This window comes from Plecotus auritus (assembly GCF_963455305.1).
Source record: "Plecotus auritus genome assembly, chromosome: 5".
NCBI classification, from domain to species: Eukaryota; Metazoa; Chordata; class Mammalia; order Chiroptera; family Vespertilionidae; genus Plecotus; species Plecotus auritus.
Window position 1 is genome coordinate 127,353,547 of NC_137776.1, and position 19,947 is coordinate 127,373,493.

Genomic DNA, 19,947 nt, shown 5'->3' on the forward strand with positions numbered 1-19,947 from the left:
TTTGTGAAGATGTTTTTGGTTTGATGTTTTGGGATTTTTATTGACTGAAGAGAAAGTTTATGCAGAAAGTACATTGACAAAAAAAAAAGCTCTGAGCGGGAGTTCACACCTCTGAAATACCTGGCTTGACACAGAGACAAAGTGCTTATTCCAGGCAGGAGCAAGGTATGCGCTAAAATAAACACACACAAAAGAACTTACAGTTGTATTCATAGACTAACTATTAGGTATTAAAATAAGCTTTGGTAATGTAAACATTCTCAGTGTTTGATGACTACTTGAATATTCTTTGCACAGACACGACTGCATTTAATAATGAGTGACATTACCAGAAGTGTCTTTTTTTTTTTTTGTAAACATTGTGCAGTGGTTTTAGGGATTCATTGTGTGAGTGTAGTGACTCATGTGCCTTCCTCACTTCTTAAACATGTGGTTTCTTCTATAAGCAGTTGCTCCATAGAAATTTGGTATAAGAACGTTTTCCACAGTCAAGTAAACAGTCTTTGTGCCAAAGCTGGGTCTGTCAATCGTAATGTCCCAAATCTGTAATGTGATTTTGATCATTTGGTCTGGTGTTTAGCTTTGCTGCTTTACCCTGAAGACTCCTTATTATACCTTTTAATGCTCTGAGGGATTTTCATAAGCATCCTGTTATTAATGCTTAAATATCCTGTTCAAATCTCAAAATGCCACTAAGTAGTATGTGCATATTGATTTATATTTAACAAAGGAAGATCTAAAAAATATCTTTAGACTTAATTTAATGGTTAAAACAAAGCAAAATGTTCCTTTATGAATGTTTTATTTTGATTAACAACATGGCCAGCACCATTGGGGTTACTTAAAAAGTTACATGTTCTTTTATCTCCATTGATTAATAATACCAAGCTAAGTATACCATTCTCCAATTTTGAATTTGAAGTTAAACTATTTGTATTTTAGAAGAAAATGTCTAAATCTTGTGGCACTTTTAATGACGGTCATACTACTTACTAAGTAACACAGTGGGATCTTAGTATATTAGTTCAGAAATACAATTTACTGTTAGAGCATGGATCCAAAGTCTCAGTTCCATAGAGCCTTCTGCCAGACTCAGCTGGGAACAGGGCACACAAGGTCTGATTTTAATTTGTGTAGAATTTCCATGAATAACAAAGTCTAATTAAGACATCCATTAAAAGTCCTTAACGTTAATTCAGTGTGGAAAATCTTAGAGTTCCATTGGCTTTTTTTTTTTTAACTGATGTCTTAATTAGGCGCTGTTAGGGGAAAATTATGCAAATTAAAATCAGGCCCTTAGTGTCACGCATTTCTTTAATTATTCAGTGCTTGTTTTACGTATATTTCAATTTCTTTATAAGTTAAGAGAGCATATTAGGTGATAATCTGCATATATTGTTCTCAGTTTTTCTTCATATTTTCAAGGTAAAGATCCAGCTTCTAAGAGAAGCATCTTACTCTCATCTCAATTAACAATAACAACAAAAAACCCTCTCAGGATTTTGTATAATAGGAGCAGTGGACTAAGTAGGATAATCCTTTCCTAATGCTGTTCAAGTTCATCTTCAGATGAGATGTCTTTTCATATCTACAGTACGAAAGTTCATCTATTAGCGGCGTTAAAAGAGAAGCTTTATAGTCTAGCTTCATCTGTTTGAACTAGTAGAAGACTGAAAAGAAATAACCCTCTCATTCTTCTGACCCGAAGTTTTAGAAAGTTGACTGTGTTGTCTTGGGAATTCTTTCTTCGTCACTTTTACTATTATTTTTAAATGAAATGTCTGTTGGTTCCTGTCGATTGAACTTCAGTAGACAGAGCTTGCAGAACGGGCAAGGTGATGTATTCTGTCACAGCCTTCCCTTGACCTCATTGTCATTCTTCCGTCCCATGCTCTCAGGTAGGTACTGCCCAACTGTGCTGGTGAACGCAGTATTCAGAAATGCTTTTTACCACTGAAAGTACTAGCAGTGATAAAATGAGACTGTTCTTTCTTGAGGGAGATATAGAAAGCAGGCTTTTGCAGTGCAGAATACCAGAAGTTGACAGTGTGCTTTAGAAACAAACTTTTCCCCTTGAAAGGAAAAATGGGTCTTTATAATAAACAGATTTTTTTTGAAGAGACATTATATCTGCTTTGATGTTTAACTCCATCTCAAAACCAATTAATTTACATTTCAAAATAGACTCTTGGTATTAACTTTTGTAGCTCTAAAAATGAAAAAAAAAAAGAGTACTTGTTCATCTGTAGTCACGTCCTCTATCTGAGTATCTTCTAGCACTGCACTGATTTTTAAGTCAAGCGACTGAGATGCCCTGTCCTCCCCATAGCAATTTGGAGATTCATTACATTGTTGCTGCACCAATTAGAGTGAGACAATCATGCTATTTAATGGAATATTTTAAATAAAATTAGTTTAAATATATAAGTCTCCTAGGCTTTCGTAGGGGGAGACTCTGGTTAGTTTTCCTGACACAAAGTTAAATACTTAAAATTACTCATGATTAATAGTCAGGATATTTGAGTTCATTTTCTTTATGGAATAAATAATATGGCCTCTGAGGAACCCAACCGAAGCCCTAGTTCATGTCTCTGAGTTCCAGTATTTAAATGTTATGAGCTATTCCTCTTTTTTCTCTAAAATGTCTACTTGTAACTTATGTGTGGGTATTTAGATAAATATTCTGCTTCATTGCTTTCTTTGCTTTTAGCAGTGCAGATTATTAAGACTTAACTATTTGTAGAGAATACCCTCATAGCAAATTGTTATGTACACTATGCAGTGGAGAATTCCAACACGAATGTTAATTAAAAACAGCATTCTCTGTCTAGAAAAATACATCCAAGTATTTCTTCAAACAGTGTACCTCTAGGATTCTGTCTTCTACCACAGATACTATTTTTGTACCCAGGGCTAAAGCACAGATAATATCTTTTCTGTCATTGCCCTAGGGATTTTCTCAGTTAATTCCCACAAATGTCAACAATACATGTTTTGTGTAACTCTCCATGCCCAACAATGGAAGAGTAACTCAAATAACAGAGTGTGTATATGGTTGCCCCCTCTGCTTGACTTTAGCACATTTAAATTTACTATGGGATTCTTTTATTTGGAGGTATAAGGCCAGACCTAACTCAGCATTTTATACCATTGTATGGATCTGAAATTTTAAATGCTCTAAATATCATTCTACCTGCTTATATTTGTAAATCATCAAAAGTTGAGCAGAGATCCTGGAATCTAAATTGCCTGGTGTGTGTGTGTGTGTGTGTGTGTGTGTGTGTGTGTGTGTGTGTGTGTGTATGTCTGAGTGTAACTGTGTGTGAGCAAGAACTAGGGGTTTTAAATGCAGAAGAATGGGCCTTGACTATACATGATAGAAATTACTCAGTTTGATGTGTTTGATAGCCTAGATATTCTTGTCTTCCTTATATCAGTGATATTATTATTTAGGTGAAAATTGTGTTCTGAAAGCCAAAACTGATTCAGTGTAGAAGATGAGGGGCAGAGAAGCACTGGTTCTGATTTGCACTAGCTCAGTAATGACTTCCATTTCAGCCTTGGGCTAAGCATTGAAGTCTCAACTTGAGCTTCTTGGACTACTAAATGAAGGTCAGTTCTACCTGGCTCTTGGGAGCGTTGTAAAGACAGTTAACCTACATAAAGTGCTTTGAAGGTGAAGACTTTCTTTTAAATGCTGCTGCTTTGTATTACTACTAACCATTGACCGACCTCCCGGATGCAGACTTGGAAGGCGTGCGTGGCGATTACACAACAGTGTGCAGGGTCCACTCGGCCGAGTGTGCTGCGTGTCGTTGTAGGACACCATGACTGCCTTTTGGATTGTTTCACCCGGCATTCTGTTTTTGTTTTGTAGCCTAACAGCAGTGGTCAAGTGGTAGGGAAAGTGCCTGGCCATTTCACTCCTGTCTTGGCACCCTCTCCCCATCCCAGTGCAGTGCGACCTGTGACTCTGACCATGACAGATACTAAACCCATCACTACATCCACTGAAGGTGAGGCAGCTTCACCTACAGCAACCAGTAAGTATTTCTGTAGGAAATGAGAAATGTCCATCAAAGGCACCATTGGATACCTGATCCAAGGTGGGAAATACAGCAACTTTTCCAGCTATCCAACCGGATGGAGATTTCTCATTTACATGGAACCAGCAGGCATGTACGTGGCTTGGCAATCACATGCTCTCTCTTTTCAAATTTAAGCCAGTGCATCAGATTTGAAAAGGGAGAAGCTTAATTGTTTGAGTAAATAGCTATAACAAAAAAGAATAAGTCATGCCTGCTTGTTCAAGGTTTACATCGAAAATGCACTGATAACATAACGCAGTGTACACGGTTTTTCTATCACCCAAAGAGAGATTAGATAAGTGTTACTCATTGGATCATTCCTATAGTAATCAAGCCCCTTCACATGGCAGACTGAATCAGTGCCTCTGTAAGATAATTGCATGTTTACATTACTGTAGCTTATGTCATTGTGAGAAATGGTCACACACTGTTGGGTGCCGAAAACATCTCAAAGCTTAGTATTAGGCACATGTAAGCTACCTGCACTTTCTTTGCCCTCAACAAAAAAAATTAAAATTTTTTTAATCTATCATAATACATCAGATATAAGTTTTTTAGCATAGTCTTAACATTTTAAATGTCAGAGAATTAGCCAGTGAGCTTACATAGCATATACCAGTAGCTCAAATGAATCTTTTGCTTCTTTGCATGGAATACTCATAAGTACACAAGGAATTATTGCACAGTTTTTCAATTGGCTTTATCCAAACTGGCAGCTTCCTAGACTTGGAACTTCTGTGCACAGATTGGTAGAATGGAAGGGATAAAGTTCCAGTCAGGAGGAATTAGCAAGTTCTTCATCAATTACACGTGCCATATCTTAAACTCAGAGCTTCTTACCTAGAACAAGAAAGTCCCCATGCTCTGGAAATTCCTGTGTGAAATTACAGGGCCAACTAGAGTCACCACTGGCTCTTTCTTCTTCTGCCATTGGAAAATCTTTTCTTTTTTAATGGTTTCTGAAACCTAGGAAGGAATCTACAAGAAAATTGGACCATACTTTGAGTCTCCAGTGAATTCAGCATTTCTTTCTCAAAATTCATGAGGCCCCAGAAGCTAATAAGTCCATTTAGGCTTGTAATTCCCATCAATAATAATTAAATGCTTAGTAACTGGTTTGTTGGTAGAGAATCCTCCACTAGTGAACACTTTCCTGAATGTACAGATGGATGAGACCCAGTCAAGGAAGGCTCAATATTCTTTTGTTCTGAAGGTTAGCTGTGTACATTACAGTCACTAGAATAATACATCCAGATTTTAAAAGTGGATGCTTTGGCCTCTTTGAACAAACAGGCCAGAAATTTAAATAAACAAAAATGGAAAACAAATATTTTTGTAAAAGCACTTGGAAGAATATCACAGGATATAAATGATCAAAACTAAGTTCCAGAAACTTCTGGTACCGACTTGTACCAGAGTAGGTATTATTAATATTATTGATATTAGTAGATGAGATTCCAGGGACAGTCAGACCCAAATGATTGCAGCTCACTTAGAAAGTCAGCCTGTTTGTTAATTGATTGTTCTTATACTCACATACAGGTTGATAAAAAAAAAAAAGATCTTATTTGACTAATAAAATTAGAAAATATTCAAAAGGCTCCACCAGTCTGTTTTCCACTCTTGCATTAAAGAAGTATAGTGTGATATTTTTCTTTCCTAGAAATAAATTGTAGCTCCAGTTTCCCAGGCACCACTGACCATGAGAAATTGGTCATTGAATTGATAACTCAGTCCAGTTAAAGATAACACAGAGGCCAAGGAGACCTCCTTCTCGTGGCTGAAAAGAACACGGGGCACAGGCTGGTGAGGCATGGCTGACCCACTGTGCGTCGATCCAGAGACCTGGATACTCACTAGGGGCCACTGGCTTCATATGGCTGCCCTCACATGGGCTCTTTATCCAGGAATAATTAAAAGGTGAATTGTGGTCATCTTCACTATTCAAAAAGTTGACCTAAAAATGCCTGAATAGATAAAAATCTGCAGTCCTTCTAATGAACATGGCAGAATGAAATATATTGGGGTTTTTTTAAAGCCTTGTAAAAAGCAATGTCTGGATTCCTCATTAATCTGATGGTTTTAAACCAAACATCTTAGTTTTTCCAGACCTATAAATGTAATATAAATGGTGAAAATTTAGTTCTTCTGTTCAACCTGACAGGGAGCAATGGGATTGCTAGAGATACATTAGTTCTTTCCTTGTGTAAAAGAAACAAAAATATTTAGGAATAGGCAGATTTTTTGGGGGGACAATTCACTCTATACCCAATAGCACCTGTACAAAGAGTACTGCAAGGTGAGACTTATAATTTAAGGAGTATTCGCCATATGTATTTATTATTTGGTGGCCATGTATTTACAAGTTGCCATCAATTCCAGTCACAAGAAACAGACTTGTGTGCTTATGGAAAATAGAGAATTAAACACACACACACATTTCTATCAAACTTAAGATCATTTTCACATTAAATGACATCCTGAGCTAATTCATTCTATATGATATAATAAAAATAGTCTTCTCCTTCACATTAGTAATGTTAGATTTTCTTTTTAGTGAGAGTTTTAAGCAAGACGTTTTTCTTCTTGTATCATGAGGACATCTGCTTACATCCAATCATTAAAAGCTCTCACTCATTCCTGACAGATTTTCAGTCTGCTTTTACATTTAGAATCAGCCATCAGCATCGATCATCCCATTATTAGACGATTAATAACTGGTGAAAAGGTCCACCTAGACCAATGGTCGGCAAACTCATTAGTCAACAGAGCCAAATATCAACAGTACAACGATTGAAATTTCTTTTGAGAGTCAAATTTTTAAAACTTAAACTTCTTCTAATGCCACTTCTTCAAAATAGACTCGCTCAGGCCGTGGTATTTTGTGGAAGAGCCACACTCAAAGGGGCCAAAGAGCCGCATGTGGCTCGTGAGCCGCAGTTTGCCGACCACTGACCTAGACAAAGAGCCCCCTGTTTAGCCAGTCCTTGGTTCTCTCGCAAGACTAGATGGAGCACATAAATGTGAGATGCCCATGCTGAACCATGGGATACAATTTATTGGATAGATTTTTGGGGTAGGGGATAAAGTAATTGCTTGAGAGGTCAACTACCATCTCTTTTATATCACTCAGTATTCACTCAGACAAAAGAGAAGAGAAATAGAGACACCTCTTTTTTTTTTTTTTTTTTTTGGTTGCAAGTCCCACTTCTCTGGGTTTCTTGTACATGGACAGGGTGTTCATTCTGATAGTTCACAATTTTTATCTTTGTTTTTGTTCTTCCTTAATCAGCCTACACAGCCTCAGGCACATCTCAAGCCAATCGATATGTGGGACTAAGCCCAAGAGACCCATCCTTCCTACATCAGCAACAGGTGGGCAAGTTTCACCCAGGTGTGATGGTGCAGCCATGCTTCCGCATTGGTGCTTTTCTCCCTGCTCTCTCCGATCTGGACTCAGGATGGGGCTCCCGGGGCTTCTGAGAAAGGCACTGATCATTTCACTTTCCAAATTATTTTCTCATTTATCCTTTGTTTCTTGCCTCTCTGAACAGGGTTTCTCAAATTGGCTCAAGACCTTTTTCATCCCTGTAGGAATAACAGTATTTCAGCCAAATAGTAGTTTTCTTAGTCTTATTGGCTGTTGAGAAGGTACTAGCCTGTAGTGTCCAAAGATAAAATGTAAAAACTGATTCAAAAGCCAATTAGAGTAGAAGCAGTACACAATTTGTGTTTTTGAGCTCTTTCATATTTTCCAGATGTTTTGCCCCCCCCATTTTGGTATTTTAGTCCAAGAAGATGAGTTATGAAGCTAAAATCTCAGGCTACACATCATTCCTATTTTAATAGGTTTAAATTGCTTTACTGATTTCAGATGTGATAAAACATTTCTTTTTTTCCTGCTTTCTTACATCATTTATGTTTCAAGTAGCATTTTAAATTTCACATCTCATTAATGCTGTAAATTTAATGCAAATGAAGTGTTTACCCAGACTGTGAAAATACACAGCCAGGATTAATGGTGGCTTATAAACAAATTAGCCACAATCAAAAAGCATGGACCATACCCACACAGACATCCCACGATTCTAGTTATAGGATAATGGAAATAATTCTAACCACTTCAGAATTTAAATATATTTTATGATGCATATGTTTGCTGCGCTCAAGTTTTTGATAGCAGAGCAGTTTGAAATTAACCATGTACAAAATATTACGTAGGGAAAAGTGGGCTATAATGAATAAGCTGGTACTAACTAACCTTACCTTCATGTGTTAAGTTGTATGTGCATACGTGTGAGTTTTTACATATGTAGGAAGCCTGCACAGAAACTCATTCCGGTTCCTTTTGATCTAGACCTGTCCACCTAGCTTCTGCTTATTGTGCCTGACTTCACTTTGCTTCTGTGGCATTCCCAAGACCTGCCCAGTTGCAGACTAAGGTGCCAGACTGCATATTAAAGGTCACCCCATGCAGAGTTCAGAGAAAATCATAAAGATGATAGCTTATTTAAGATACTTGATGTTTTGCCAGGTTTTAAAAAAAAGCAAAACAAAACAAAACAAAAGAGTGAGGACTAACTGAAAACATCTGTACACAGTTATGAAAATACCAAGTAATAATTAGTGGTTTTGCCAGCCATTGGCTTTTCAACATAATTCTCTGGAATGCTGCTTTTTTTCACCTCCAAAATTGCTGTAATATGAAATGTGTTTTAATTACTATAATATGGTTCTATTTGACAAATGTATATGTTCATTATGTGTTTTTTTTTTAAAAAATGCAGGATTTATAGGTTTAAAACTTGTTCTTTAAAATATCATTCCACATATTTTCAGAAATATTTTTGTCATGGGATTTGCATTATTCTTTATGACACATCTCTAATTTCCAGTTAATTTTTAATTCATAGAAATGTGCCTCCATTATTTAAACCTTTGGCCCTAAACACATTTAGAATATTATAATCAATTCCATGTACTTAGAAACAATCTTCCCCTCCCCCTGCCCTAACCTATGGAAGTTTTAATTCTTTTATCATTTATGACTAACATTGGAGCCTCATGTAATTATGATCAAAAGTTCATTATATATAAGTTACATCTCCTTTCACATATACAAGGATAAATCAAGAATACTTAGCAAGAATCATGAAAACATGAGTCTTAATGTAGAGCACATTTTAATTGAATATATATATATGAATTCCAGAATTTTTTTCATCAAAAACCACCAACTTGTTATTTAAGTGGGAGTGTCAAGTAAGACCCCTTACATTATAAGTATGATTTGTTTGATCAACTGTGGTTGATATTTATGGAATATGTAATGTGTTGATCCTTGGAAGAAAAAACTATATAAGCTTCAATTATAAGCTAAAACTATAATGTTCAATTTTATATACCATGCAGACAGGTAGTTTGTTCTCTATTTATTGAAGGAGCTAGTGCTTTTTGAATTGACAAAGCCCAATATACCAAATTCATATGAGCTATAATTTTGAGGCATGAAGAAAATGGATATATATGCCTATAATACTATACATGTATATTATTAAATGAAGGCTCCAGTTAAAAAGCTTATTATTTTTATCCTTTCAAATTTGAAAAGAATCATAGAGATGAAGTTTTATGTTTACTATCCAGGAACAAGAGAGACAAAAATAGTCTAAATGACTTCAGTAGAGTAAAGGTTATTCTTTTCTACAGCAGAAATGAGATTGATTTACTGTGTCCTTTCATTACTTTACAAAGATTTAAAAGAGACCACTCTTCTAGCAGCAGGTTCTAAATGCATTTGGTTTAAAGTACTCAATGATGAATGAAAAGGAAAATCAAGGGGTACATGAAATAAAGGTAATCAATCATTTTATATTAGCTAAGAGAAATTCAAAATTAGAAAGGCAATGGTTTTAGTCTGAGAGGGTTCTTTTAAACATTCCCTGTAGCCTTTAGTATACATGACCTCTTAAAAATAAATATTGTCACCAGATACATTCTTCAGTTCATTGGCAGCTGCTTTATAAAGATTTATCCTTTTAGATTATGAAAAGTATTGATGTGCATTGTCGAGTGCTATTTTTTCTTAGAAAATAACTTTAATATTCCCTACATAAATTAGAGCTAACAATAAATTTTAAATTGCTGAATAATGTTGACTATCATAAACAATATTTCCACAAAATGACACTGACACAGAGCTTTCAGTGTCGTCATTGCATATTGACTTTCTTAAATTGAGATGGAAAAATATTAAAATGAACCCCATATTCCACTTATAAGAGTAATACATTCATATTTGGGACTCTGAATACTAAAAGTATATGCTTTTATTCCCATTAACTGGGCACACATACAGCTGCTATTAGGAATTATACATCTTTGTGTTCCTTTTGATAATGGTCATTACTGATTAACAGTGGTTGCTAACTGCCTTGAAAAACTAGTTGTTTTTTTCCTGACCCCGGAATTTCACCAATCACTGTAAATGTGATATTTCATTTGAACCTAAAAAATAAAATCACATAATCATGAAGAATATTTCAAAAAAGATTTATGGAAACAAGTTCATATTTTGACATAAAAACCAAATTAGTTGGTTATAATAATAAGCTCATGCCAGATGATCGGGGCTTTAAAATGTTCCGTTATCTTTTAATACAATTTTGAGTGTTGTTCAAGGTCTGGAACTAGACTGTCTTTAGCATGATTGGCTTAGTTCATACATTCCCTGTTGGCATGCGGGAAATTAAATTCAGGACTTCAATTGGAGCTTCATTCTTTCTTAACTTTTCTGTTGGAAGGTGGTGTGGTGGCTTGAAAAACTTCTGGGGCCTGCTTTGGCAAACTGAACTCTTTAGTCTCTGCTGAGAAATGTCTTTTACGATTTGGAACTTTTTCAGGCGTGTCAAGGCCTCCTCCCTGACATAACTTCATAGAAGTTTAGTAGGATGCAGTGCTTCCTTTCCTTCTACATTTCACGCACGCACTGTGAACATTCACTGTGACAGGCAACAAAGGAACTCCATTTCCCAAGCTCTGTCTCTGAGAAAAGGGGAACTATATAGCAGAGTGATGGATGTTGCTTAGAAAATACAGCAATTATTTTATAACGCAGTCTAACACTTTTAGCATAAATGGTGAATATGAGACAACTTCCTTGAATTAGCACCAATTCCTTATCTGGTCAATCTCATAAAAAATTTGCTAAATTGCCAGATCTCTTTCTTGGCTGTTGGAGAGTTTGGTAATATAAGAGGGTCTAATTAACCTGATTATCCACATTATATTTAAGTATAAGGCCATAATAAAAATATAAATCTTTGCTATTATTCATCAATATGACATATAAAAAAACCTTTTTGCAAGTTGGATATACAAGTGTGTGGCTTAGAAGCTTCTTGTTGGGAAGTAAAAGATTACTATTTGATCCAGCTATTGAAGTGCATGTTAACCTTTGATACAGAGGTATCCATGGGAGGTTACTTTTGCCTTCCCTAAGTGAGACATCAAAATCAAGTAAACTCTAGTTTATAAGGCTTATTTCATAATCTCAAAATTATAAGCTTCTGACTCTAGACCAGCCGTGGGCAAACTACAGCCCGCGGGCCGGATCCGGCTGTTCTATCTGGTTCTCTTGCTCTCCCCTCAGCTCCTTTACTTTGAATTTATATTAGTTCACACAAACACTCCATCCATGCTTTTGTTCCGGCACTCCGGTCCAGTTTAAGAACCCATTGTGGCCCTCCAGTCAAAAAGTTTGCCCACCCCTGCTCTAGACACTACTACTTATTAGAGCTCATGACCCAGTGGCCTGATAACTCGGGTCTTTGCATTCCTGATCACAATTGCATGGATTTCAGTGGTGCCTGAGCTTCAGCATATACATCTCTTGCATGTTATTCCCATTTCAATTACTGGGCTACCTTATATCAAAATATTTTGAACACTTCTTGATTTGAAACTGGAATTTGAAAGTATTTTTTGTTCCACTGATAATTTCTGTTACACCAAATGGCCCTTTAAATAAATTGCCTCTGTAGGATTTTTTTAAAAATTAATATATTAGTTAGAACATAATATTTGTCCTGACAAATGAAATGGCAAAGCCAAAGTTAGGTACATGAAAACCACTGAAATGTAGTTTGGTTATTTTATGAGAGGCAAGCAATTGAAAGGACTCAAGTGGACTATCAACAAACTTTTCAATAAAGTCAGGAAGCAGGCTATCAACACTCGGGCTGTTCTTATTGTGTCTGTTATCGTAATTGACAGCTTGACGCAAAACCCTATCATATGACTTCTGGGTAGGTATGTAAATGGATAAGAGGTCACTTTTCACATATGCTGGCTGGGAAGGAAACACATTTAAAGGAAGTTTCAGTCAAAATAATGGCTATGCAAATGTTTAGTTTTTTGGCTAGTTCTTAAATTTACAAAAAAAAATCTTCTATGGTCTGTCTTTTATCATTCATTCATTTATTCAGTAACTTACTTTCCTGGTTATCAAAGGCTAATATCTCGATAAACTATTCTAATGTAAACATAAAATTGTATTCCCTGAAACCTTACATTTAAGTCCACAAAATCACCAGGAAAAAGTGATCTTCTTTTCTGAAAATATAAACTTTAAAAGAGCTAAATTGAATCAGGGGAGTAGAGGAAATTCTGAAGATTATAATTATAGACATTGTAGCTTTAAATATTCTTGGGCTGCACATGAAGGATATAGTAGGAAAAGAACAATGACAAGCAAACTGGTGTCCTGGGTGAGAACCAGAGACTAGGGATCAAGAGGTTGGTCTAGAGGAGAACACGGAATGTCTAACCTTAGACAAATCTTTAAACCTTGCTATCTTGTATCCTTATTTTGAAAGGGAAAATGAAGAAGTTGAACTACCCAATCTTTAAGTTTCCTTGAAATCTTACACATTACAAGTTAAAATAGCTTCCATCTAAAAATGAAGCCTTTCACTTTCTAATACTTATCATTTCTGGCCAGTAATGTTTATTTAGTTCATGGACTATGCAGACCCATTTAACTTAATTCTACCATGCTCATGAAATTAAACATCAAGAATCATGGGTTTCAGAAACTGACATTAGAAGTAACTTTAGTAATTTTATTAACCAATGTCACACCAATAAGTCCAATAAAAAAAGAGTAATTTTAAGGAACCAGGATAACCTTGAATATCTTATTTAAAAAAAAAAATAAGTGTTGCCCAGCTGGTGTTGATCAGTGGTTGAGTGTTGACCTATGAACCATGAGTTCACAGTTTGATTCCTTGCCAGGGCACATGCCTGGGTTTCAGGCTTGATCCCCAGTAGGGGGCAGCCAATTAATGATTCTCATCATTGATGTTTCTATCTCTCTCCCTTTCCCTTCCTCTCTGAAATCAATAAAAATATATTTTTAAAAAATAAGTATTATGTGTCCCACATATAACTAATTTCATTCTGACCATTTTGCTTGTTTAGTACTCCTACATCCTATTAATTCAGAGGCCTTTTTATTTGCTCTGTAGCAGGAAATTAATCCTATCTAATAAAAGAGTAATATGCAAATTGACCACACCTCCACTACACCCACAAGCCACGCCCACCAGCCAATCAGGAGCGAGTACGCAAATTAACCCAACCAAGATGGCTGCAGCCACAGAGAGAGCAGGAGGCTTGGGTTTCCCCGGCAATGGGGGATGCCAAGCTTTCCACACACCCTGGTGTGCCCAGGCCTCCACTCAAGGCTACAAAGTTTTAATTATAGAAGATAAATAAATCCCAACAAAAATGGCTGTGGCCATGGAACAAGCAGGAGGCTTGGCTCTGCTCAAGGCTACAGAGTTTCAATGATAAAAGATAAATAAATCCCAACAAAAATGGAAGCAGCCATTGGAAGAGCTGGAGAGAGCAGGAGGCTTGAGTTGCCCCCGGCGATGGAGGAAGCCAAGTTTCCACAGCCCTGGCCTGCTTTGGCCTTCGCTTAAGGCTACAAAGTTTCAATTATAGAAGATAAATAAAACCCAACAAAAATGGCTGCGGCCACTGAGCGAGCAGGAGGCTTGGCTCCACTCAAGGCTACGAAGTTTCAATTATAGAAGATAAATAAATCCCAGATACCAGGGCCTCCGCTTGGGTCGCCGGGGGGCGTGGCCAGCCTGCAAACCACCACAGGCCCCTCACCCAGGCTGCCCCATGCCCCAAGGGAACCCCCACCCTGATCCGGGACACCCTTCAGGGCAAACCAGCTGGCCTCCACCCATGCACCAGGCCTCTATCCTATCTAATCCTCCTATCTATTAAAAGAATAATATGCAAATTGACCATCACTCCAACACACAAGATGGCTGCCCCCATGTGGTCAAAGATGACTGACCCCATGTGGACACAAAATGGCCACCACAAGATGGCCAGCAGGGGAGGGCAGTTGGGAGGGACCAGTACTGCAGGGGAGGGCAGTTAGGGGCAAACAGGCTGGCAGGGGAGCAGTTAGGCATCAATCAGGCTGGCAGGGGAGTGGTTAGGGGGTGATCAGGCTGGCAGGCAGAAGAGGTTAGGGGCAATCAGGAAAGCAGGCAGGTGAGCAGTTGGGAGCCAGCAGTCCTGGATTGTGAGAGGGATGTCCGACTGCCTGTTTAGTCTCGATACTACCTGGATCAGACTTAAACGGGCAGTTGGACATCCCTCGAGGGGTCCCAGATTGGAGAGGGTGCAGGCTGGGCTGAGGGACACCCCCGCCCCTGTGCATGAATTTCGTGCACCAGGCAGCATCTAGTAATAGTGATAAATTAAAGTCTACTAATCTAAGAGTTAAGAGGAAAGTATGAATATTGGAATATTAATCTTTTAAAGTGCCCCCAAAAGCACCTTTCCTCCCCTCCCGAAAAAAATCTGTTTCCTTGAGGCTCTTTGGAGAAATAAAGAAACCTAAGAGACCATAAAACACACATTTTAAGATATTCCCTTGAGGTCACTGTAAACTTAAAAAAGAAAAAAAAAGTGAAAAGGTAAATTTGCCTGTGTTGATTATGCTGTTTACAGTTTAATGGTTTATTAGTTCAACTGAGAGCTTTGTCATCAAGAGGGACTGTTTGTACATCAGACTGTTTGCTGAGTCCAGCAAAGGAGAAGGTTTTGCTTACCTTCTTTCTTTTGTTCCCAAAGCTAATTGGTAAGCATTTAACAAAAGCCCCAGTTCAAAACAATAGAGGTCCTCATTTTAAGAAACCAATTCCTATTTGAAATTCAAGCAATATTGATCCTTCGGGGCTATAATCTACCTGCATATTTGATAGTCGTGTAGAAAAGGATAATGGCCCGAATCTTAGGTGACTCCCCTGATGCAGTTTTAAAAGGGAAACTCCAGGGACCCCATCCTTGTTTTTCTGAAACACTCGCATTCGAGTTGGGAGTTGGGAGAGGAGCAGGGTTCTCATCGCAGAGACTATGGAGTTTGTCCTAGGAACACATGCAGGGAAACCTTTACCTTCCCTTCTCTCTTGGTATTTGGTCTACTCCAACTTCACCCCTTTACTCAGGGCTCTTTCCAAGGAGAATCTTCTTCCTGATTTCACCTTTGGTTTGCTTTTGGAATTCTGGGCATAAATGGTTTAATTATAAAATTGACCTTAATTTTTTAAACAATGTAATTTCATACTAGTAGGTATGTACAAATTAAATAATTAAAATATTTATATGAGTGCACAGGCATTTCTGCAAGGATATACATATGAGGTGTGTCAAAGGGTCTATATTGTTACAAAAATAAGAATTAATACCCCCTACACATCCAAACACAAAACTTTAACAGAGTAAATTTTTAAACTAACGTGCACCTGGTGCTTTAAGTTTTATTACTAGTTGGGGGAGAGTAGTTTCTTATGTTTTTGAGGGAAAATACTTGAAAAAAATAGGAATCTTATATATTCTTAAAAATTATTGAATCTTATATATCACTCAAAATTAGAGTTTTAAAATTTAATTAAAATGAGTTGATAGCTAAACTATATAACACTGACTCTTACAAGATAAAAACTGAGGAATCACCATACCAATATCAAATAACATCACCTATTATCTTAAACTTATTTAAAGCCTAATGTAAAATTCTTTTTTGTGAGGAATACTGAAGTATACTAATACCAAGATTATTTTACATGTCACAATAAGATGCTTAGATGCACTTATTAACACAGTGTTAACATTTTATCACCTAGAATTTATTCAGAATTTGCTGAGTCAGTGCTATCTTGGTCAAACTAGATTCTTAGGAATTGATTTTATTAGGAATTAGTGTCATGGAAATCTTTAGTGAAGAGGTAGCTTTTATTTTAATTATTTGTTTCTCCTACCTATGCAATCACCTTTAAATGTTCACTTTATCGGGAGGTTTACTAATTTAGAGTTACTTTATGCAAAATTAATTAATAATTAATACATTTAAAAAAAAAAAACTTGGAGAGGCTCCTATTCCAGCAACCTGATATAAATAAGTTTTAACATATAATCATGTATAAATATGCCTCCTCAGAAATTTTTGAAAATGTTGGCAATTCTAGCCCATAAACTCAATAACTAAATAAATTCACAGTGTATTTCATGTTTTCAATAACTGAAATGAAATTAATTCAATACTAATGAATATCCTGCCAGTTTCTTCAGCATTTAAACTGTTAGAAATCTAATTGTGATCATTTTGCATATACTTAAGTATATTCTTTTTTTTAAAAATATATTTTATTGATTTTTTACAGAGAGGAAGGAAGAGGGATAGATAGTCAGAAACATCGATGAGAGAGAAACATCGATCAGCTGCCTCCTGCACACCTCCTACTGGGGATGTGCCCGCAACCAAGTTACATGCCCTTGACCGGAATCGAACCTGGGACCTTTCAGTCTGCAGGCTGATGCTCTATCCACTGAGCCAAACCGGTTTTGGCCTTAAGTATATTCTTTATTTGGGAGAAGATACTGCTATCGCATGTGTCTGAAATATGGATGAAAATGACTAGCTGTAGGTCAGGTTTAGCCATTTGAGAGTACTCTTTGGAAAGAAAAGTCCAGACATACATAGACTTTAAGTTTTCCTCACATGGCCAAAGATAGTCCACTTGACATTTTTGGGGGGATGGCAAACAAATAAAGAAAAAGTTAGCAACATGAACAACAAAATACTAACAGTTTACATATCCATCCTTCCAAGGAGACATATTATGCCTGCAGGTGTCTGTGGGACTGCAAGCCAATCAGTGAGTGGTATTTAGGTTCTCTGGGCTTTGAGAAACTGTCTTCTGAAAACTACTTCAGTCTAACCTGAGAGCCCACAGACACTAGCCTGAAGGTAATACTTAGCAGAAATCTCATGGACTATGACTACATATACCTGTCCCTTACTGGGAATATTGAATGGACTCCAAACTAGGACTTTTCATTGACAAGAACAGAATCAGTAAGTGTTCCCTTTGGTAATTGTTATACAAAGTCAAAGTGTCTTGAACAGTTTTTAGATTATTTTCATAGTACTGGCTTAAAAATGTGTATTTTGAAATAGATACCTGGTTTACTGTTACTGCAGAAAAAAACAATTTCAGATTGCCCCATCACATTGCATTTTGTGATTAGATGATCCAATTTGAGAACTTTAAAAAAAAATCTTGCCATATTAAAGTTTGTCTTCTCTTTGATTTAAAACTAATCAAGTCTACATTTTCTCCTTTATGCAAGTATTATGATCAATTTTAAGAATACTTTTATTCTATTTTACCTTCTCTACTGACTTATGGCTTCTTTATGGCATATATCCTGAGCAGAATGTACATAACTATCAATTTGTTCATCTGTCTACCTATTTATCATCTACATTAGCAGATTTTTCCTTCAGTTCTTTAAATTTCCAAATTACTTTACCTGAAATATAAATATAATTAAAACACATGTTTTAGAAATATTAGGTGGTATTTTGGAGCCTCATAGACCTGTAGAAAAATGAGCAAAAATGATTATTTTTAAAAGCCAAAATCACTTTTACTTAGTGTGTGTAGAAACTCAAGAGCATAACAAGAAAAAGGTTCTTAATAGCCATTTTTTTAGCCATAACCCTATCAGAAAGGATTAAAATAATTTATCATAAGTTCAAAGGCACTCTGGCTCCAATCATCATCTTTTAGAAATTCTCACAGAGAAACAGCAAGCAAGGTTTAGTGGATGGCTGTAAGTCATCTTTTCAATGCAAGATGCCATTAATTCACAGCGTAGCTATCTAAGGATTAAACACCATGATTTTTTAGTGTTTTTCCCCCAAAGCCAGATAAGTTTACTTTTTTAAGCATAAAAATAAGCAATATATCTTTTCAATAAATCTGCTAGCACTGTAGGGCAGCTGTTACCCAAACAGAGCTGGATAGGGTTACTTGAACACTCTCGGAAGGGCAGCGCTGATGATTCAGAGATCTGGGAAGAATTTATTTCAGCTTGTATTCAGTGCATTCCTCACTCCATTCAGATGTGGTAAAGTATTTTAAATGCCATTACTGTGAGTTTAAAATAAAAGCAGAAATTCTTACCAACTCTTTCTAAACAATGCCACGTTGAATAAAGCACAATTAGTAAACATCTAAACCTGAATACCTGGATGCTTCTAAACACAAGTCAGGGACAATGTTGAAAAGGTGGGGCCTTTTCTCCTCTAAACTGCATGTCTTTCATGTTTTGCAAATTGCATGCTTAAAGTTATTCTTTTACTCAGTGCGGATTATTTGGTGTGTTGCATTTTAAAAAAAAGCTTTTTTAATTTTCTTTCTAAAATATATCTCTCTATTGAACATTAACGTTTGCTTTTATTGCAGCTCAATTTGTACTCTAATAATGGCTAATTGTTATGTTCTAAGCACTTGTTTCTCTTGTATGCTTTAATTAATAGAGAAGCATATTGCAATAGCTTTTTCTAAAAAACAGTCTAGGAATTTTGCTTTACAGAGTAAGGTTTTCTTTTGCTTTTTTTTTTTTTTTCCTTTAAGTTGCCTCTTGGGAAAGTAAGGTTAATGCCATGTACAGTACTCGTTTGCATGTGTTCATTTAAATACTAAAAACTGTAGTACTGCTCCATCCATATCTGACTGCTAGGTTTCAATTGACAGCTGAGGATTTGTGACTGGACCATGAATCAAAACGGCAGGCATTTATACCCCAGTACCAGTGAGGATACATTGGGAATTACTTGGCAAAGGTAACATTTTAATTATTTCCAACCCTACACTTACACTTAAAAATTACATGAGCTGTAGTGTTTGTTTTTAACTAGCTTTATAGAAAATATATGTTAAAAGTTTAGTTGTCTCGACTATACCATCCCTCTTTCCCTCCCCCTTTATTTCTTATGTAAATGCAAATTTAAATTAATTTGGGATTATAGCATATGATAATTAATTATTGGAATTTCTAATGATATGAAATGTTTTAAACAATTTATAATATTTTTCTTGAAGGAGGGGGTGGATTTTACACTTAGATTTTAGGACCTGAAATATGAAATTGGTTTTAGGGAAGAATTTTTTAACTATTGGGTTTTCACATAGTAGATTTTTCTCATTTCAGCTCTTCCCTGGATTGCTAACTTTAAGCCATTTTATTACTCATTTATTCCCCTATCAGAGAGGAAAGCTAGAAGAAAAAATTTTAACTAGTTGATTTACTGTTATTAGCAGCACTCATACATTTAGGAGTGGGAAGATTGTTGGAATTAATTCTAAAGAAGGAATTTGGTGTAAATAAAGCTTTAACTTTTGTTTGTACATTGATGTGAGCCATTGAGAATTGACTTTATTTCGTTGACTGAAAAAATAATTCTAAAACTTCATTTTCA

The 19,947-nt window shown here is 36.2% G+C and overlaps 1 protein-coding gene across 13 annotated transcripts in view; it reads left to right on the forward strand.

The window, feature by feature from the left end:
- NFIB (nuclear factor I B) overlaps nucleotides 1-19,947 on the forward strand; it is a 443,907-nt gene that overhangs the window by 409,217 nt on the left and 14,743 nt on the right. For 4 of the 13 annotated variants that reach the window (XM_080668007.1, XM_080668008.1, XM_080668000.1 and 1 more), the window contains one exon: nucleotides 19,223-19,311. The exons of 4 other annotated variants lie outside the window; for them this stretch is intronic. In XM_080668007.1, the coding sequence (XP_080524133.1) occupies nucleotides 19,223-19,311 (89 nt within the window). Of the gene's footprint in view, nucleotides 1-3,877; nucleotides 4,044-7,380; nucleotides 7,464-19,222; nucleotides 19,312-19,947 lie in introns of all 13 variants that reach the window. 5 more of the 13 variants (XM_080668004.1, XM_080668006.1, XM_080668001.1 and 2 more) reach the window with 2 other exon arrangements.